This window comes from Ischnura elegans, chromosome 5, assembly GCF_921293095.1.
Source record: "Ischnura elegans chromosome 5, ioIscEleg1.1, whole genome shotgun sequence".
Taxonomy (NCBI): Eukaryota; Metazoa; Arthropoda; class Insecta; order Odonata; family Coenagrionidae; genus Ischnura; species Ischnura elegans.
The window spans coordinates 32,012,456-32,034,191 of record NC_060250.1 but is presented as its reverse complement, the minus strand read 5'-3'; the positions used below and the strand labels follow the sequence as shown (position 1 = coordinate 32,034,191).

General features: G+C 36.3%; 3 protein-coding genes across 3 annotated transcripts in view; 1 reads left to right on the top strand and 2 right to left on the bottom strand.

Moving 5' to 3' along the window:
- On the bottom strand, positions 1–8,361 carry LOC124158659 (sorting nexin-16). The gene is made up of 6 exons (XM_046533868.1): positions 7,654–8,361; positions 7,448–7,574; positions 4,198–4,287; positions 3,889–4,107; positions 2,744–2,880; positions 1–1,919 (listed from the first exon to the last, which is right to left on the bottom strand). The coding sequence occupies exons 1-6, from the start codon at positions 7,686–7,688 to the stop codon at positions 1,772–1,774; spliced, it is 756 nt and encodes a 251-aa protein (XP_046389824.1). The 5' UTR covers positions 7,689–8,361; the 3' UTR covers positions 1–1,771.
- Positions 8,362–9,296: 935 nt separating this feature from the next.
- On the top strand, positions 9,297–18,730 carry LOC124158658 (negative elongation factor E). The gene is made up of 6 exons (XM_046533867.1): positions 9,297–9,689; positions 9,778–10,068; positions 10,142–10,338; positions 12,808–12,862; positions 14,036–14,147; positions 18,460–18,730. The coding sequence occupies exons 1-6, from the start codon at positions 9,609–9,611 to the stop codon at positions 18,537–18,539; spliced, it is 816 nt and encodes a 271-aa protein (XP_046389823.1). The 5' UTR covers positions 9,297–9,608; the 3' UTR covers positions 18,540–18,730.
- LOC124158657 (queuine tRNA-ribosyltransferase accessory subunit 2) overlaps positions 18,543–21,736 on the bottom strand; it is a 20,070-nt gene continuing 16,876 nt past the window's right edge. The window contains exon 9 of the mRNA XM_046533866.1: positions 18,543–18,951. Within this exon, the coding sequence (XP_046389822.1) occupies positions 18,843–18,951 (109 nt within the window). The 3' untranslated portion in view covers positions 18,543–18,842. The remainder of the gene's footprint in view (positions 18,952–21,736) is intronic.

Sequence of the window (21,736 nt, the reverse complement as noted above, 5' to 3'; positions counted from 1 at the left end):
ATTGGTTAATAAATTTATTTAACAATGAGTACATGAAGCAAAACATGCTCCCAGCCTCTATAGTAAGTTGTACAATTGCAAGAGTGATCTTAAATTAACAGAAATAATTTGGAAAACTAAAAGTAAATAACTGTAATGGAATTAATATTCCTCCTATATACATCTTAAGTTCGTAACACAATTTATATTGAATTTATACAACATGAAAATTGTATTTTAAGCAAAAAGAGATTTTTAAGAGTACAAAAAGGTATCATACCAAAGAATTAAAACACAACATAGAAATACTCTCAAAATATGTGATTAGATGTTTTCTATGGATATGTCCGTATTGTTCATTGTACAAGAATGTAATTTATAATATTGTTTATCCGATACAAGGACAGGAATGTATAATTACCAAGTGATTATCCTCAAGAAGACACCAACTGCTCAAGTATAATGAGAAGTTACTAACTAAATAACATGTGATAATAATGTACACAAAGGTAAAAACAAAATTCACAGGCACAAATGTAAGAGTTTTCTTTTTTTCTGAGCCAGGGCATTTCCTCATTTGATTTTCCTCAGTTGACATACCAAACTTGAAGTATATAACACTCCATCAGAATTAGATACACTAACAACTTAGACAGCGGAACTCTTGGCTTTAGAATTAAAACTGGTCATAAAAAATCCACATTTTTTTATAAGTCAGTCATTGAAACAGCAAAAATGTAATGATTAAAATATGATATACTCAATATATGTACATATGATTTTATTTAGTAATAATAATGATTGCACCTTGAGTAACAAAAAAAAACTAACACTATACTTGAAATATTACTGATAACCACAAATAAATTACATAGGCTGATATTAACAGCCAATAAATGCTTTCTGGAGAAATTTTTTGAACAGCAAATAATTCTAATCTTCTTATTTATCACAGTAAAACATGAATCTAACACTAAATAGCAGTTTTATCATATCACAGTCTGCCATTAATAATGATAGTAATGAGAATTTCAAGTAAAATAGAACTTCTTTAAGCTTTTCCATCCATGCATACCAGATGTTTTTACACACCTATTAAGCTACAAACAATATCTCACTTCGCATAAGCAGCACACACAGAATCAATGCCTCTATGCAATAAGCAGTCACTGTCACCATAGTGCTCAAGTTTGCGTATATAATCATAAACCATTCTGCAGAATATTCACCATCATAATAATATCATGTATGATGTCACATTTGAAGTGAATTATGTAATGAAATATCACATGTGATACTTATTAGGAATTGTGTTTTCAGGATTGAGCAATATTTTAACCTTCTCGGATTACGCAATGTTTAGAATGTTGATCATTTTATCGGCATTTTCAAAAAGGTCATCTACTTCCATAGAAAAAACTAGAGGAAATTTTTCAGGGATCAATGAATGTTATAAAGGCTATTTAATAATGACATTATAAAATTTTAAAATTTATCCAAAACTACTCGACTTATAAGTACAAAAAATATCTTTCCTGAGTTATTATAACATATGAAAAACACTGACAACGGTACTCGGCTGTACACACTAACAATGTAAGACAAAATTTATAAAAAACCATCATTAAAATTCTTTTAAAAATTATGTATGTAATTGATATTCCTGGCATATAATTACCATTAGATATTCTAATAACTGGTCCAACATTATTGTCTTCATGCTACATGAAAGGTTAAAAGTTTGATTCAAATGCTTCCCTCTTTAAAAATACTATTTCTCATTCCTGTGCTGTCATTGATCAAGATTTGCAAGTTCCATGTTGTCAGAGTCTATTGTTCTTCTTTCTGATGAACTTTCCCTCTTCCTCAGTTCGGGATTGTCCATTATGGTAATTCTAGCAAACTCTTTAGAGCACTGAGGGCAATCCTGGATGGCTTCCCTGAGGTCGAGAAGAAAAACAAGGTGAGCAAAGTTGAACACAGAGCCTTTCATTTAACTGTATCCTTTCAACGATGATAATATCATTTACCACTCAAGCAGTTGCTCTGGTGCACTGAGTGTGCCAGTGGATATACTTATATTCTTAACTTTTTATGCTAGTTCCATAACATCCCGTGTTTCACAAATCTATGAAAAATAATGTTTTCAATATACCCATCATTTTTCACATCCATAGTACATATTTCAATTATGGTAATAAGGATGACTTTATGAAAACTCAGTCCCAATGGCACATTGAGTATGCCACATGACTTCTTGTGTGATAATATTGAATATTCTTTCGAAGCATTTCGTCTCTTTACAATAATCACACTAACATTTTCTACAACATTTACGTCTGTTATACAAAAACACAATGATTAAGATAATGTTTTCAATCCTTTGTTGCAATGGTGCACCATTGTGATTGCTACAGTAACAAACTTTGAATCTTTTTCATCCAACTTTTTCTAGCCATGCAACATTGATAATAATGTTTTACTGGCATTATTTGGGTTTCGTACCCGTGCCTGTGTAATTCAAATTGTACGGGCAAAGAAAAATTTTTTTTTACCAAATTTCAATGGCACAAGGAGTTCCTTTGGACTAAAAAAATTATAAATAGGGAGAAATGCACCAATCAATTTTAGTTCTATGTAGTCTGCCCAATTGGAAGGATAAATGATATTGACATATTCAACCATCAGGAACACCTATGATAACTCACTGAATACACATGCATATTCATTTAAGAAAATAACAGCCACAAACTTAAAAACTTACTGAATCAGGGAGAAGAGATGCTCCTTGTGCCTAGATTCAACTGTAATCTCTTCTTTCAGCCTATCAATGTCAGACTCTTTTTCCTTCAGTTGATGCTTGAGTTGAAATATTGTGTCCTCCATTGCATCAAGCATAGCCTTCACAAATAAAAAAGCAAAACATATTAATGCAGTGAAAAAAATAGCAACTCCATTTAATAAGTATGGATGGAGACAAGAGGACTCATATGGAGATAAAAATATTAACTAAAAATAACATTTGACAACAGATAGCTTCCAGCGATATTTCAACAGAAAACAATAGCCCCAAATAAACATCTGGAAGGTGGGAAATCAGCAAATGTATATCATAGTTGCCTCTCCATTCGATGTTTCCACAGCCGAAAACAACATTTGAAATGAAATACAATCGTGGAGCCACTTCAATTACATAATTTTCAACTACAAAGATTGATGAAATTACATCAGTCAATTTAGGGGTTAGATCAATTCCAGGGGCCACCACAGATTTATGAACAAGATCCTAAATCAATCACTGTGAGGATTATTCAGTAAATAATTCATCCAGATTTGAAACCATGGCTTCATATTGTATTCAGCAGAGGCGACTGACAGATAATGTCATTTGTGCCATGAAAGCATGTTAAAAATGGTAGGCTGCAGGGAAAGCCGACATCAGCTTTATCCTGCATTTAATGAAAGTGACTTGTGGGCATCAGCATAACATCCCATACGATGGTCATGGACCCTTTCAAAAGACTATAACGTTATAGTTAATGAGAATCATCTGAATGAGAGTTAGAATACAGTCCTGTAAAGCACAAAAACTGCTATTGTATGCATTATTATGTTATGAATGTGATATTCAGCTGTTTGCATGTTGATTGATGTGTGCTGGGTGCTGTTACCAAGCACATTTGGTGATTCATTTGTTCCTTTAGGCATACAATGTTTCTTTTTTAAGAATAAAAAGTACAGTTCCTGTCTTGCCTCGAAATGACTCAGTTGAGTCTTTCATCGTATCCTCCCAGAAAAAGTAAAAATTCAAAGGACCAAATAAAAATTTGGGAAATTCTACACACTAAGTCTATGAATACCCTAAAGACAAAAATTACAACAACTAAACCAAAACTGCAGTTCACATACCCTGGTTTCCTCAACACTGTCATTATATGACGGAGGGTCATCTAAGCAAAAGAAATCTCTCGTGCATTGTGCTTTCAGCAACTCCTCCTGACTGAGCAAGGAATCAATGAAATTCTGAAGGCCTACCACTCTTTCATCTAAGAATGTTGGGTCAAAGTTATCACCAAACCATCTTTTTCTCGGGAGTGGCAGTTTTACTCCAGGATAAAGGCCTCTTAACTGTAAAATACAAAACACAATTTACGTACAGATTTCATAGATGAGGGTATGAAAGTTTTAGATTCACAGAGTGCAAAATGTGATTAATACCTTGGAATAAAGTCTAAAAAAATCTGTGTATCTTCTATACACAAACCACATATCACCAGTGCTCATATTTTCTATTCGAAGTTTGAATACCTGCAAAAAATGAGTCACCCACGATTATGAATTTCTTATGCTTTAAAAAGAGTACCTTAATACATACATATGTTATAGGATTAGTGAATATGAAAAAGAAATAGTTAGGAAAACTTGAAAATAAGTAAATAATCCTAATACAGTGATAAACTATCATAAGAGATTGTCACTTATATGCTACAAAAATCTCTATTAACAAGTATAAAGGCCGTTTTACACGGTCTACGGAATTGCGCAGTCTGACGTACGTTTGAAGGCGCATTCAAAATTGCGTCGTGTAAAGTGGTGAATTGCTAGAACACATGCGAGAATGCGTGACGGCAAAATAGCCCCTGTTCTAATTTCGTTCATGCATTCGCGCAAATCCACACCATTTTAGAAATTAATTCAGCTCTAACCTGCACAATTCCGTGTACCGTGTAAAACGGCCTTAACATCCTCATCAGAGCTGACTCAAAAGAAATTCTGAAGGAAATGCAAAAATGACCACATTGTTGCAAATGTCTGTTGAAAAGGTTAGGAAAAACTTATGACTCTTCCACAAAAATAATTTTAGTTAAACATGGCATGGATCAACTGATTAAGTACTTGAGGAATATTCCTTCCCTACACTTATGCTTACACACAATATTCATAACAAATTCTTGCATACTTCACCCCATCTTCAGGCAATTCTGTGGAGGCTTGATCATCTAATCAAGAAATGTGATAATCTCCTACTGCAAAATTTTAGCAAATACTCATGAAATAAAAGAAAACTCAACTACATGATATTCTCACCCATGAGATATTTCAATAATTTACAAGGAAACAAAAATAGCAGGAGAATAAATTAAATGAACTTCCCAAAAATATACACTAACTGAGACGCTTTTACTTGAGCATTCCATTGTATGCAAAGGAATTGTCATATTATAAAGACCGATTCTGACCATTTTACTCTGCCAAAATGGCCATACCACATCCACCTAATCAGGATACCAACTTCCTGCCCACTGAAATGGGGGTGAGTCAGGGGAAAAATCTGGAGGCACTGGCTCAAAACAATCATGGCCTAGTGATCACTGGAAATTTTTGAGGGTAAAGAGGACCTGTATCCAGTACTACTGGCACTTCGCTCTCGGGCCAATTCTAGCTCACATTTGCCCAATCAACTATGGATAAGAAAATACACTTCCATGATGTATAACGAAATGAATTAGATAATCATTTCGAATTTGCGAGAACAAATGTACAACAAAGTTTGTTGTCAGGTTTCAGTAAGTCGATGAATACATTATCTATCTATATCTCTAGGTCCTTTAGCATTTTGTTGACATTTAACTGACTGCATAACTAAACTGGCTGAAAATACAAATGGCATTAGAAGAAACATTTGACGGGAGCTCTACATTGTAATGAATTTTTAGGGCCAAAATAATGATGAAACCGACAAGAAAAGAGAAAATAGACTGTACAGCATCAGAAAGAACATGTAAAAGTATTTTTTGGAGAGTATTAAAAACATGTAAGGACAAAAAATAAATAATTCAACCTTTTGGCCATTGTGGAGCATGTATGGATAAAACCTGGCCTCAAAATAGTTTTCAAGGGAGCAAAAATAGTGTGGAAAGAGAAATGTTACCATGCAAGACTAATACATGGATCCAAAGGTGCAGCAAGTCATGGGGTTCAAACACAGCCAAAGGTGTTCGAAAGATGGATATCCCCTCAAAATGAGCCCCCAACATTTTTTTTTTCTGGCTATGGCCCAACAAGAAGACACTGCAATTGCGAAATCGACTAAAATTATGGAACAAGAAGTGGGATATCTGCTGTGCCATGCACGGTAGAGAGCCTACAGTAAAATCACCAATAAATCAGCAGACAAAAGTGAGAATATATTTGTGGTATGAATGTGGCTGGAAATGCAATTAAATACCTTGAATCAGAAGATACTAAACTGGCAAAACAGGTGTGCGTTATATAGGTGCAAGTATAAATATAATGATGAGAAACCAGAAATCTTGGGAGAACAAAGGACAAGAATACATGGCCAGAATGAATAATGGGGAGGGTCTGTAAACTTTCAAGATATATGGTGACAAGGGGCACATTCAGTGGCAGCGAGCACACAGAGCTCAGCATGGGAGCACACCGCAATGTAATAGATTCTCAGCCTCCTTGCGTGGAAAGGTTGAAAGAATGCTATGGAAGGGCTTTTGATTCATGTAGAAACACACTACTGGCCACCCAGAATTGATATTTGAACTCCTGTTGATCATCGATTCGTATTCAGCCAAGTAACAGCTGAAAAGACACAGCAAATGACTGAGCGCTCACACTAAGCTGCTTCGCAGCACTTACATTCGGGGGAAACTCCACAGCTGTTTTGGAAGTGCTCAAAGCCCTCATTCCCCCTGAATAGGCACTATGGATTCTTGAAGAGAGCATAAGTGATTCATAACATGAAGATAACAACAAGTTAAATCACTAAATATACTGGAAAATGGACGATTTCATTTTCACTGAACACTATTAGAAAAGGGCTTCAGATTAATCATTCAAAATGAGCTTTTCATGACTTAGTGAGGAGGGTGGCAGGACCTGACTACCTGTAAAGGTCTACCTGTCCAGCATCTTTATAATGAACAGTATCAACTAACAAAGAGATTTTAGGGGGCCTCTCCTACCCTCTCCTTCACCCACTAGCCTTTTGTATGGCACTTTCTCTATGAGCTAAGTGTCTTTAGATGCATAGTTTCCTCATTTATAAATAAAAATGAGTGGTTTTATAAAAAGGACCCATGCCATGAAGAGAAAATTCCTCATTAAAACATTCCTTGTCAAAAAGCACTCATATGACCAATTATATACATGTCAATAATTGCGTACTCTCCTTATTATCAAAATCACATTTATGTTAGTGAGTTAAAGACACTCTCAGACGGAAAAGCAATAACTGATGTTGGAAAAAAGCTCGAAGCATGCAGAAATCATAATACATTCCTAATAATATTCCGGCATTAACTGGTATTCAATAAATTACTTCGAGTAAACTTATTCACTAAAATGTGACCCAAAAACTTTCTTTTGCCTTTGAGGTATTTCCTCCATAAGAGATTAAGAATAAACTATAATTGAGGAAGCAGAAAATTATTTTGACGTGTATCATTCTCACCGTAAATCGAGCTCTCTCTTCCATAACTTCATAACCAACGATTGGTATAAGAAGTTGAGGCTGAGAACTTTCATTATCTATTGAGCCTAAGTCCACACTTTCAGTACCATTGGATGGTTTTATCCGACTGTAATGAAGAAAAAAGGCTTAAAATAACATTACACATAACTACAACATGATTATAGACTTTAAAGAAAACCTCTAACCTTAGGTCAGGAATTTCTTCTGGAAGTTCTGCCATTATTGTAGTTACTTGAGTTTATGATCATGAAGGTTATCCGTTAGAAGAATCGGAGACACCGTTGACACAATGATTCATACAGGCAACTTCACTTGTGTGCATTAATCACGATATCACTGCAGACGCCTTCGACTCTAAGTGAATTATTTTGCTAATGGGTCCACGAAAAACCTTTCCAATTGTTGGCATAATCCACAGATATCCATTCGCATGCGATGAGAATTAAAATTTATCGACCACAACAGACGGCACTGAATAAAAACTCATTAGCCGTCATACCTTCTCAGATTCATACAAATAAGTGTTGCGTTATTATTTAGAGCTAGACTTCCAAATTTCAAACCGAAAAAAATTATGAAAACGGAAAATCAAAGCGAAAATGAGAAAAAAACTTTCAACTGGAAAACTAGGGCTTCCGCATTGAGGCTACCCGTTAGCTGAAGGTTACATGAAAACGATCAACTAATAGAAGCATACACTTTACTTGCGAATTCATAGTCACCTTCATAAGACATTATTCATTTCACGGAGAAATATCATTACATAGCATACATGGTCAAATACGTAAACATTAGGGTCTGGCTAAAATTTGTCAGTGCTCGGTTCGCTTGGTCTGTTATGGCAACCGCCATGCCATCTATCCGCAACGAACGTAATTTCATCGAAAATTTTGTTTGTGTGGTGTGGTTGGTGTGGTTTGTAGTGATGGGCAAAGTCGATCATTTTAGTGATTCAATCATTTTGACTCGAGTCACATAAGTGATTCAATCAATTGATTCAATCATTATGATCGAAAAGACTCAAATGAATCAAGATCGAAAAGACTCAAAGGAATCAAGATCGAAAAGACTCAAAGGAGTCATGATTGAAAAGACTCAAAAGGAATCATGATCGAAAAGACTCAAAAGGAATCATGATCGAAAAGACTCAATCAATGGATGTAATAAATCACTTTGAATAATCGAATAAATACTGCCTCATCTGCGAAGAGCATGGGTAACGCTGATTGCTATCCATATTATCATTTCATATACTATTTTGATTATGAATTCCTAGATGAGTATATTAGATTGATAAAATGAAGGAAGTAGTGTCATGAAAATATTTAGGAAGGCAAAACTGCCACAGTTTCTCAACACTAATAAAATATAATTTCTAACTACGTATCTCAAAATATACCACAAAATACACCACACACTATGCATGAATCTGATCTGCAGGATAATTTTATGAACGGCACAATAAAATGTAACCAGCTTAAATTATACTTCTTAACGTTCTCCTACAGGAGTCATCTTAATATTTTTCTTTTACGTGTATTGGTGTTATTAATACTGATAACCGCTGGAAAACATTTAAGAAAAAGATTATACAAGTATTCAGTTCTTCATAACATAGTATTTAATTTTCTCACAACTATTTCTGCCGAAATAGATCAAGCATCGATCGTTCGACATTTTGAAACAAACCGGAAACCGGGATGATTGATATGAAACCGGAAGTTGGAGTGATTGATGATTGATGATCGACTTGTTTAACGAAATGAATCATGAGTCATTTGATTCACCTAGTGATTCAATCTTTTTGATCGAATCGTTCATGATCGACCCATCACTAGTGGTTTGTGTACTTCCATGACGCGAGAGCTGCGTGGTCGTAGTGTTTACATCAGTATAATTTATAAGTGACGATTACGAACGCAGACAATGCAGAGTTATTCTTGTATGGGATGCTTCAATAATCACGCAAAAACAATTCTTTGAGGATATTCAGAGGTGCTGAAAGACTATTTTGCCGCCTGCGTTCAGCGGCATCACAAGCATCGAAGTGGCAATGGAATAGGAGAGAGAAAAGAAGTAGTGTTAAAAAGTTCAATCGGTATTTACCGATCTTAACCTCAGCTCTGTATATTCATAAACAATGGTGTACATACATTTCCCAACAAACCTGACTGAGGAGGAGATGATGCTTCAGACTAAGTACCAGAAGTTAAAGAAAAAGGTGACTTAGTGAATGCTGTCATTTACATACTTGCGTTTGACGAGTTAGTACTTCATTAGCATTGACATTTGCTCCTAATTATTTGCAGAAAAAAGCCTTGGTCGCTTTGAAAAGCCCTCGACCCGAGCCTGAGAGAGCACCTCCTCCAAAACGCCCCGCTGAAGCAAGGGATGCCCGAGAAGTTGCTAAGAAATTATTGAAGTCCGGTGCAATAGCAGCAATAACAAAAAGCCCAAGTAAAGCAGATCAGGTGGGTTTCAAAAGACCTCGTGGAACGAAGCGTAAGCTTTCTGGTAGTGAAAGAACGATCAGTGGCTATCAGCCATTCTCTGCTACTCATCCTGAAGACAATGAACCAGACACAAGGCCAAGAATGAAGGTGAGTGCGTTATTTTTTCCCCTGTGGATGAGTATTATTGGTTGGAGGTGACATTTGTCTGTCCTTTCTTCAGAATCTCTACGAAAGTTTTGTATCAGCCCGCGATCGAGAGGAAAGAGGTTTGAGTGAGAACCGTGACGGCCGCAATGACAAACCTAGACAAGGGAATACTATTTTTGTGTCTGGATACAAGATAACTGAAGACTTCTTGAAAAAAGCCTTCAGCACGGTTGGGAATATAGTTAATATATCAATGGAGATAGAGAAAAAGTGAGTACTTACATGTATCATTGGCATCTATTATTGCACAGTTTAAGTAATTGTTATGGTCACAATCATAAATTGGTCAAGAATAATACAATTCATTAAATGCTTTGAAGTGGTGGACTGCTGGGAATTATGTCATGCTCAGGGTTGAATGACACAACCCTCGCAAGTGGTGAAATATATTATCCACTTCATTGCCATCCTTAAGTGTGTGAAATCTGATCGTGATTTTGTGTAAGGTTGGGAAATAATTTTTGTTCTCAAGCATGGTTTTACTCTACCCTACAACTATTTCATTATCTATTAGTTTTATGTGTATTTGTGTAACCCTTCACATAACCACATGCTGCCTCCATCCAGTATGGCTAAGTTGATGAAAAACCGGATTAATTTTTCATGCTCTTGCCCCTCTACTTATACCTTATTTCTTGTATACTATCTTCTATCCTTCCGAATGCTCATGTCCCATTGCTTTATATCTGTAAAGGCAGTGCAACCTCTGTTCAAAGACAAAGCTGGCTTAAGGACAGATATCAATTCCCCGGCAGAAGGATATCCATCCTCCACTACTCCTCTCCCACTTACGGACAGTTTCTAGACACAAATTTACTCTTTACACGGACTCCATCGCCATGGGTTTTCTGACCAACCCTAAAAAAATTGAGTCTTTTTAAATAAAATATTCATTCAGCTGGCCTACATGATAATACTTGCAGGGTGAAATTAAGAGTTGTTATGGGGTTTTCTTTAGGACACCTCTCATTTATGGACACATTTTCGAGGACCGAAAGTGGGTAAGTCTTCAACTTCAGGGCACAGAGACCTTTCTTGTGGTATTGTGCAAACTCCATGGTTAACCCTAATTGCCACTTGCAAAGGTTATAAGATTATCATGGTGAAGGTATGAATGCATGGTGATGAATGATGACCATTGTTATCCCACCTCACTTGTGCCTAAAATTGCTTAGTTTGGGTATTCTTGAAAACAAGTCTATGAGTGTGTCTAGCTTATTTCCCAATTAGAGAGGAATTTAAAATCATTTGACCACGAAGGGAACAATGGACCTTTGGCTTTCCAATAAAATTGTCATGGAATATATGGATCCTGGATAGCACATAGGCTTGTGCAGTGGCCCAGAAAGCTAAAGGTTTGTGGTTTGATTGCCAGTCGAGGGGAGTTTTTTCCACGGCAATTAGTATGAATCTTAAGATTGGTTTGGTGCATCTCTCCTCTCAGTTGATCTTATCACACCTTCATATTTTGTCTTTTTCACATCCTTCTTCACCTTTTACACCATCATCATCATTAGTCAACAATCCTAAGATTGGTTTGATGTAGCTCTCCATTCTTCTCTCGTATCGGTTAGCCTTTTCATAGTGACCTATTTCTTCTTTTATACATCCCTAATAACCTGTCTTTATGTAACTCATTCAGGGCCAATAATTGCCCTTCTTCTCTTCCACCTGTCCTACGATAGTTTTCATCAGGTCATCATGGCTCATAATGTTACCAGTTCCAAGTATTTTATTCGTGGTCTTACCTTTCCATTCTTGCCTTCCACCTGTTTATCAACGACTATCTTCATCAGGCCATCGTATCTTAAGATGTGGCTGATTAGGTTATTTCATCTTCTAATCAAGGTTTTCAATAGGTTTCTCTTCTTTTCTACTTGTCTTAAGGCTTCCTTATTACTTGGTCGATCCATTTGAACCTACATTCCTCCATAGCTCCACAATTCAAAATCTTGTACCGTAGATTTCTCCTCTGCTTTCACTGTCCATGCCTCTCCTCCTAATAGAAGGATACTCTTGTATGTAGTGCAAGTTCTGATAAATTGATTCCTTACTTCTATGCTTAAATTTCCCTCGGCAAGTAGATCTTTTGGTCAAATACTCTCTTTACCTGGGCAATTCTGTGGATAGTTTCTTGATAGTCTCTTTTTTGCTCCTTCCATCACCAGCTATCCTGCTTCCCAAGTAACAGAATTATTCTACCTAAAGGAAGAGCTTCCAGTTTTTATTTCCCTATTTTAATGTTAGCCTTGACTTCTTCTCTTTTAATTGTTACTATTATCTTAGTTTTCTTGATGTGTACTTATTTTCACCTGATGCCTCAATTCATCCTATATTTTGGCTTCTACTTTTCCATCAACAAAAGTGTTAACCTCTTAAAGGTAGACTCACCATCCTCTACCTGGTAGATACAATCAGTGGCTTTAAGCTTAGCCAGGAAAAACATGGTGTTTTATTTGGTTGAAATGTATGTTTGAGCTCTGTGAGGAAGGCACTTTCAGTGCTGCATTCTTTACTTAAAGTAAATTATCATAAGCATCTTCATAGTTTAGCAGGTAAATTTTGTTATTACAAAGGCTGAGACCATGCAGATTGAGAGCATACAGCTCAAAGAATACCTTCTCAAAGGTTTTTTTACTCAATTTTCCTTTTCTTACATTTTCCCTCAATTTGTTTCAGTCGAGGATTCATCACTTTTGACAAGATGGAGGCATCGGACAAGGCTATAAGTGAGGTGAGTGAAGACCTTTTGGCATGTGTTTTCTGACAAATTGAGATTTGGACTTGCCCCATTTCAATTTAATTATTTCTCTATATGTAGTGTAACAATAACTAAGGGAAATGTGACGGATAAAAAGTGAAACCAGCAAAGGTGAAGGAAATAATGGTGTTAGTCCTCACGGACCTAAGGATTAACTCTGTAATTTCATACGTAATGTATTTATCAACATGACCAGTTTTCTTACAGAGCAGCCTCCTGAGGTGCACTTTTATAATTTTTTTCTGGAAAATTTTCATGCATAATTTTTGTGGAAATTGTTGGGGAAGTAATGGTGTTGTGTAGGTATTTTTTTAGATAATCCATGGAGTAGAAATTGGCTAGGATTTGTAATGATGTACTGCCTACAGCAGTGGGGGGTGGGTGAGCAGTTGCAGTCACAACATGTGTTTTGGAGGCAAAAACACATGTTGTTTGTGTGTTTCGGAAAGGACACAGGCAGTGTAGAAGGGGAATGGGATATGAAAGTTTGCTGAAATCTTTGAGGTTCAGTAAATATTGCTTAGTGGAAAATGAAAAGTGTGGCCTATTATTATCATAGGTACAAAATTCCACAAAGTTAACTCGCCAGGGATAAAATTTATTAGCACACTGTGCGTAACAAGTTTTGCTGCTATCGTTATTTTCAACCTCAGCCAAAACAGCAGTGTCTAATCTGTTGTGGCCTCGGAAACTGGGGATGCATCAACACAGGTGAACAAAATTACCTGAGATGTCTGTTTCAATTTGTGTGTATCACGGCAATGCACTGGCTCAAATGCTAGCAAGCCTGGTATTGCTTGGTAGTAAGTGTGAGTGTAGCAGTTGAAAGGTAAAATAAATGATGCAAAATACTAGTACATATGAAGTAACATTCCTGTGGGTCAGAAATGTTGACGATGTTTTGATGCTATGCAAGCTTGTGGAGTGGGTTGCAGATTAGTAATTATAATAAAATAAATTAACGCTTTAACCAGGTGCAGTGTGTTAATAATTGTGGTGGTACAATGTAAAATCCAACATTATCAAAATTGTGCTATTAAAATTTGTGAATGTTTCTCTATGTTCCTTTGAGTGAAGTAGGTATTATCCTTAGTAATTGTTGTTTTAGAATATCCTAAATTTTAATGTGTTGCTCTCTTCTTTCAGATGGATGGGACCATAGTGTCAGGCATTCAGTTAAAAGTCTCTCTTGCTAGAAGACAACCTGTTATTGAGCCAATCAATGACGCATCATCCTCAGCAATTTGGTCTACTATAGGTAATATATTTTTGTGCTCAACCATAAGGCTCAAGTATTCAGGAATGAATAAGAATCAATTTTAAACAAAAGAAAAGAGATACTATTTTCACGAATCTAAGACAAGATTTTTCCCCTCCAACGTTTGCAGAAAATAGGGTTCGTCTTACAATGGATATTAAACTCTCGACTTCAGTTATGGGTTGCATAGCCTAAATTTGGATGCTTGAGTTTGCTGTCAGATTCATTACAAAAAACAATGTTAAAATTAGCTATACCTCAATGTTGCTAATTTAATTTTGCATATACGTATGAAAGCAAAACATATCTTACATTTGTTGTTGGCAGATATAGATTTTGCCAGCATGGCAATGTAAAATTCCAGAAAAGGGTATGTCATCGTCTTATCTCACTGTTCCTGATGCTAGAAATTCATATAAGTAAGAAGGTGCTTTATGTTGATTTTAAGTTAGCATCAGTAAAAGTGTGAGTTCCCTTGGTTAGTTTGCTGTCAAATGAATTAGGATGCAGGAAAAAGCTGACATCATGGATTGAATTGTGAACCTTAGAGCAAAACATCGACGGATCCTCTTAAGCCATGATAACCTAAGGCCAAAATTTGAGCCTTTTGGTAAAAACCTTGCATCTTAAGGATTTCACCGTAAGTTTCGAGGTACTTGTGAAAAGGAAACCAAAAACTGTAGTTGCTATAACTATAGTTCTAACCGTTATTCAAATCTCTTCATTTATTTTAACTGTAATCTCACTATATTGAAATAATATTTTAATGAATGGAGCTTCTGAGGTATAGATGCTTAAGCACTTAGAAATTATTTTCAAGCCTTATGGGGCCTGATTAATCTGGACATGGTTCATCATTGGAGTATTGATGTTATTTCTGCGTAATCTATGCAAAAGGGTCTCAAGGAAAAAGTAATAATTTTATGATGAACTATTATAGTTTCCCTTCTTTTGATTCTCTAATATTCTGTGCAGAGATGGGTTGAATAGCAAATTTCTCCAACTCGAATATCGAATTCGATTATTAAATCATTGCTCGAATACCTCGAATACTAGAATTTCGCAAAGCATATTAAACGTATGTTTCTTCTTCTATTTCTCTTGATGAATGTATAAATAAAAAGGTTTACAGTGGAACCTCGATCTATCATTTTTCAAGTGGATGAACAGAAAAAAAACTATGATTGCGGGAATGTTTGACTAGGTTGCAGGAAACTCAGGATTTTGGCGAGTCATTGTGATTTCCTTTTAAGGATTCAAACAGGAATTAACTGAATAATTGAATATTTTAATTTTATGGAAACAATTTGGGCATATAGTTGATTCAACTAACATCTCTCAAATATCCTAAGGGGCACACCACCTTGCGAAAAAATGATTTCATGCCGTCTCGGAATTTACTCTGCTTCGATGGATTTCTGTCTTATATACAGTGGAACCTCGTTAAAGCGAGTACGGGCTATAGCGACACTCCCGCTATAACGAGAGATAGCCGATGCACCGCCAATTGACCCTATAATAAGCGTGTTAAATAATTCGTTTTTACGAGACCCTTTTGGTGTTGGCTCTCGCCATAGCGAGGGTTTCAACACTGGAAAAACTTACATCAAGACTCCTTAATCTCTGTAATTGCTAGCGATCTGTTATAAATTAAGTTAATGGAGTGCTCAGTCACAAATTTATGTGGTAAACTGTCGTTCGATAAATAAGTGGTTTATTTTGGTGAAAATATTGTGGCATTAGCATTCGCGAATGCTTCATCTTCTTTTGTTCCTCGGGCGGCAGAAAGCAGTCGGCAGCATACCCGCACGTCCGTGAGGTGCGTTAATAGAAAGCATTTGATGGCAGAACAACATGGCCAAAAAAACACCAAACACGTCTAAGCGAGAAAATAAAAATAAAGGAGTAATATGAGAATGTCGAAATTAATTTCTCTTCCTATTCGCTCAGCAAAATTAAAAAAAGCAAAAGCGCCCAAGGAATGCAGACGATGAAGAGTTGTGAGGAGCTTTGTTCGGGTGGTTTTGCCCATTCAAATCTGCGGGAACTTCTGAGAAAGGGGCCACGCCCAAGCCTAAAGCGGAGTATTTCAGGGATAGATTGCGAATGGAGAATTTTAAGAGTGCGGAAGGTTGATTATACTAATGCAAAGCACCAAATCCTCTCATAATTGCTGGTGATGCCTGCGGTGTAAACCCGAAGTCGTGGAAGAAAGGACTCCGATCATAAGTATCTTTAGAAGTATTCCCCGCGTCATATAACATAGACGAAACGGAACTTTTTTACATACAACTCCCCGACAAAACCCTTGCAGTATGAGGTATTTCTTGCAATGATGCCTCTAAAGGTAGGTAGTGCGCCTTAGCGATGATGTAGGATGTACGAAGCAGTGATACTCAGCGTGAATTGTCCGGATGGACGTATTTATTCTCCGTTGCGGATTTACAAGGGTGAACTATTCGCGTCAGTGGTCGGAGTCGTACTGGCGCTCTCTTTTGTCACGTGGGTGGCCGAGCATCCCCTGGTGGCCGCTGGAAGAACTCACAGAACAGCTAACTCTCGTTTGGAGTGACGTGGTAAACTTGGTGTATTATTTCAAATACGTCGCGAGCGTAACACACAAAAAGAAACTTTTTTCAACAACGGCAATTTTAATCACATCATTTTTCAAGCTTAGCAAACTTTTTACCATAGACTATGAAGGTATTATATTATCTGATAGAAAAAGTCTTCCAAGGCGGGAACGTTATGCAACCTTCCACCGTTTTCGCCTGTAGAAACAAATGTAATGCGTTATTTCACTTCACTGCCGCTTAACGTACAGAAACAATAAACATACACCAATGGAAAAATTTGAGGCATTAAATAACCGCGATACTGTTTTATCAGTTAATTTTTGAATTTTCAGTGGAAAATACCAAATTAATAGAATGATCACGCAAATGAACTAATTAAGTGCATAGAAAAATGGCTTCGTCGGTTGTGCATTGGCATAATGATTGACGAAACAATGCTTTAGATGATTTTTATTCAGTGCGGCGCTTATAAATTGTTTGAATAGTTAGTCGTTGTTTGAGTAAGGAAATTTAGTGATGCAAAAAAACATCGCCTTTCGTCTGGATTTATGCTTACGTTTATCGGATAGATGTTTATCTGTCGCCGCACCACTCCTGTTCTTGTATATCTGTTCGTAACAGGTATATTGGCTATTATTTGCTTCACCTCCGGTAAAGCGACAATTCGCTATAGCGAGTGTTTATTAGTGCACCGTGGGGTGTCGTTATATCGAGGTTGCACTGTATGCATGCTTATCTACCAAACGCCATTTCAGCGGGACACCCATCTGACACTCGGCTTCATCCAACTTCTTATTTTCAACAGGTAGCTCGCTTTACCACCATTCCTACTATCAAGTGCTAGCGGACAATCCAAGGCGTTTTGCAAAATACACACGCTTCTCCACCAGATTTTCTTCTTCAATTATTTTCAGTCCATCTTGGGAAGTTCTCACAAGATAAGCGGATGAATTCGAATTGCTAGCAGGGAGAAACCAAATATCCTGAGAAAATATCCCTTCGACTGTGACAATAGATATTTATAGCATAACTCATAAATTGTAACTTGATATTTTTTTTGGAAAAAGTACTGCATCAACTTCCGAGAATCTCAGCTGCAAGAATATCGAGTTTCACCAGAATGCTAAGTCTTCGTCATATTTTGACATTAATTTCCTTGCGTAAAATGCTTAAATAAAGTTAGAAATATGTCGTGTTTGGTCTTATTCTTTTTTAAATTACGCGCACATTACTAATATTTGAATCCATTGAAGGTGTAATATAAGATGCAGAAAGTCATTGTTAGACACCTTTTGGGTTATTAGATGACTCATGCAGCAGTTGACCTCCAGAAATGGGGAACTTCGAAGCAGGTAGGCAGAAAAAGGTCAGTGGGGGAGAAAGAGGGAAGGGTAAGACATGATTCTATTATTCTCCTGTAACTTTGATATTTTCTTTTGAAGCCGAACTCTTTCCACCGCTCTAATCTGCGAATTTGATGTAGTTAGTCAACTTGCCTAAAACGGTGCTGCATGCACTAAACGACTAGAGTTCTCTACATTTTCCGAGTCAACTAACAGCAACGTGCGTGCGATGGGATATGATGCGAAATTCAAAGTATTCGAGATTGTACCTTTAGCATAATTATTCGAGATCTTTAATATCGAATACGTTCTTGTATTCGAGTATTCGCAGAAACTATTCGCACATCTCTAATTCTGTGCTATGTTTTCTAATCAAGGTTCTCTTTTTTTCAGCTGCAAGCCATTCCCAAAAAGGTGGACATAAGGACAAAAGAGATCTGATTGGATATGAGGAATTGAACATTTTTGACTGAATATAATTACAGTAATGTGAGCAGATACCATTTCTATGATGGGCGGTGGGTCAGGCCTTACATGTGATTGTGCGGAAAGTTGATTCATTGCTCCTCCAAATGAAGTACCGAAAAGACATTTAATTCACATTATCTTAAATGCTATCTGATATATCATAACCCATGTAGTTATACTTCCTTTTCCAACTGTATAAACTATAAAATGAAAAAAATTACCTTTATTACTGTTATTTTGTTTATGAAAAATAAATACTGTCATATATAAAAAAGAAGCATCTTTTAAGTAATGTGTTATCAATGCATTCATTCAGTTTTTCCTTGAGATATTCTGACTTTAAGGTTTCTCAGACTATCTTCTTTTATTGCTCTCCTTATTTCTTTGAAAAATTCAAGGTAATGATGCAAATTATGCCTGAAAAGGATAATGATGTCAATATTTTTCATAAGAAAATTCATCATACAAGGCTAAATGTTTTAAGAGAACATAATGCTAAGAAAGAAAGGTAGGAAAAGATAAGGAGAGAGAAAGACCATAAAAAAGGAAAATAATTGAAGCAATATTATCGGTGTGGTTTAATGCAAGGACAAAGAAGAACAAAGCATGACCACTTGATATACATAATTAAAATGTAGGAGTTCAAAAAAATAAATCAAACTACATAATCTATATTGTATATATGTTACTTTTGAAGGACACCACAGGTGATATAAATATAAATAAATGGCCACAAAAACATAGACACAATTTAAAGAGAACTCCATGTGAGTTCTCTTTTATTTGTGTCTATGTTTTTGTGGCCTATCATGGCATTTATGTATTTATATATAAAGAACGGCTGCACCGATTTTAATGAAATTAGGATATTTGGATTTGTCTCCGTCCCAGATAACATATAAAACATTAAAAAATAGGAAAAGTTCGCAAAAAACTCATCTTTACCTTAGGGATGCTTATAGGAGTAGTTAACACAGCAAAAATTGTTAATTCGGTCAAAACTACAAATTAAATAACTATATAATTATACAGTAAAACCCCTTATTTACACTTTTCTAGGGACCCAAGAAAAAAAGTGTAAATTGTGGGAAATAGAGAATTTTCACTTTTATTCACATACTGGCTTTGGAAATGTTAATTTTTCAATTGTTCACTAAGCATTATTCCATAACATTGCTTCCCTCCGAAGCACAGCTGGCAACAAAAATTAAAATATAATCCTGTTTTGTCTGCATTAAAAACATCTTTTGGGCTGTAACCTTCCAGAAGTCTAATATATATTCAGATTCTTTCCACTGAGTTGCTGTCTCTAAGTTAACATCTTTGCTTTCACCACTCACCATCTTGTATACAAGACTGTACCTATTTTTGAATCTATCCAACAAACCATTATAGATGCCGTGGAATCTTTGATTCCCAATCTTCTGGGGAAATACTTTTTCTCAAGGGCCTTTGGGCCTGTTTACACGATACATTAATGTCTGCTTGCATGAATGATTTTTGTGGACCGGAACGGGACAGGAAATGTACGAATGTAGGCAGGGGCAGATCCAGGATTTTTCTTTCTGGGAGGAGCACAGAGGGTCTGACAGGCAAAAGATCTTGTATTAATTGAGATTAAAAACAAGATATAACATATAACAATGACTTTACTAAATTCTCTTTATTTTTATATCAAAGTTATTCTCATTGAATTAAATGATTGAGCCTCCTTGAGTAAAACACAAAATAAAGCGAACGTAATGATGACCATCAGGAACGGATCCAGGATTTCTTTCTGGGGGGCACAAGCAAGGACATATCCAGGATTTTGTTCTGGAGGGGGGCACAATGATACCACGTTATACAAAACGAACGCAATGATAACTGGACCGTATTAAAAATCTTGCATATTTTTAAAGTGTCTGGGAGGGCACATGCCCCCCCATAGATCCTCCTGTGATAACCGTATTCAAATTTTGTCTATTTTTTAAGCATCTGGGTGGGGCACAGACCCCTAAATACGGCTATGAATGCATGAACCAATTTTAACAGGTTCTATTTTCTGTTCATGCATACGCACAAGTTGGGTGAATTATACACGGTGCATTTTCATGTTCATAATTTAGACATTAACTTGTACGGGTTAATTTACTATGTAAACAGGCCTTTAGATGACACCATTTGCAGGAACATTTGATGATCTTGCACCTAAAAATTACTCTTTTAGAATTCGTTCTATTTCTTCTTACCTAGAATTCTTCACATATACTCTCTTTTCTGATAAATTTCCGCACTGGTTTGCATATTTTACAATGGCATCGCGATTTTTCACCACGAATTTGTTTGAATCGATGCGTTTTCCGGTGTGGGAATCAACTAGCTCTAAAATTTTCATTTTCTCGTCAATTAAAAATGTCCGTTTTTCACCTCGAATTTCCATTTTCAAGCAGGATAAATTCTATTTCCCGTACTAATTGAGGATAACTTGCCAACACACGAGTGTCTGAACTACTCCTCGGCGTTCAAGTGCGTAGTACAAACGGTCGTGCGACTTCATAATTTTTTAAAGTTACAGTTGTTTGCGATACGCTGCTATGTGAATGGGATAATTCAAGTTTAAATAAGTTTTTTTAAGTATTTAATTAACCCATCTACGCTACGCAACTGTTGAATGAAGTCAGCGCAAATGATAACAAGTTTTATAGTTCCGGCATTTATCACGTTTCAGCACGTCTGGTTTTCTCTTAAACTCTCGTATCAAATTATAGGCTACATAATTATTGTCAACATTGCTTCAGGAGTTCTTGCATTGGATACATAGCTCGATTGCTCAAAACACCTACTTTCATATCGTGAATCTTTCCGCCGCTGACAAAAAACGAGATGACGTAGTTCGACTTTCCGACGTTAGTGGCGTTCTGTCCCGCCACATTCAAATTCTTCCCGAAAATAGTTGTCATTCGCGTCTCTTTCTCTTGGATTTTTAAATACAAATGCGCGAAAGGAAGCCGAAAGATAGTTTTTACGAGCTGATATGCACGATTTATTGTTTTAGTAGGCAAATAATTTTTTTTAGCCGGCACGTCGTGATGCACATGGCGGGAAAACGAAAAAAACACGGCGTAAATACAGGGTTCTATTTACATTGGAGAGATAGGAAATATGACGGGACCCAGAAAAAAACTTGCAATTTGCGGGAAAACGTAAATTCCGATAACGC

What these genes read in the sequence shown, in the direction of transcription:
- LOC124158658 (XM_046533867.1), top strand. Translation starts at nt 9,609, where the DNA reads ATGGTGTACATACATTTCCCAACAAACCTGACTGAGGAGGAGATGATG. An exon ending in ACCAGAAGTTAAAGAAAAAG is followed by an intron (nt 9,690 to 9,777) that starts GTGACTTAGTGA and finishes AATTATTTGCAG; the next exon opens with AAAAAAGCCTTGGTCGCTTT. An exon ending in ACACAAGGCCAAGAATGAAG is followed by an intron (nt 10,069 to 10,141) that starts GTGAGTGCGTTA and finishes TCCTTTCTTCAG; the next exon opens with AATCTCTACGAAAGTTTTGT.
- LOC124158659 (XM_046533868.1), bottom strand. Translation starts at nt 7,688, where the DNA reads ATGGCAGAACTTCCAGAAGAAATTCCTGACCTAAG. An exon ending in GAAGAAATTCCTGACCTAAG is followed by an intron (nt 7,575 to 7,653) that starts GTTAGAGGTTTT and finishes TCTTCATTACAG; the next exon opens with TCGGATAAAACCATCCAATG. An exon ending in TTTTTAGACTTTATTCCAAG is followed by an intron (nt 4,108 to 4,197) that starts GTATTAATCACA and finishes TGTATTTTACAG; the next exon opens with TTAAGAGGCCTTTATCCTGG.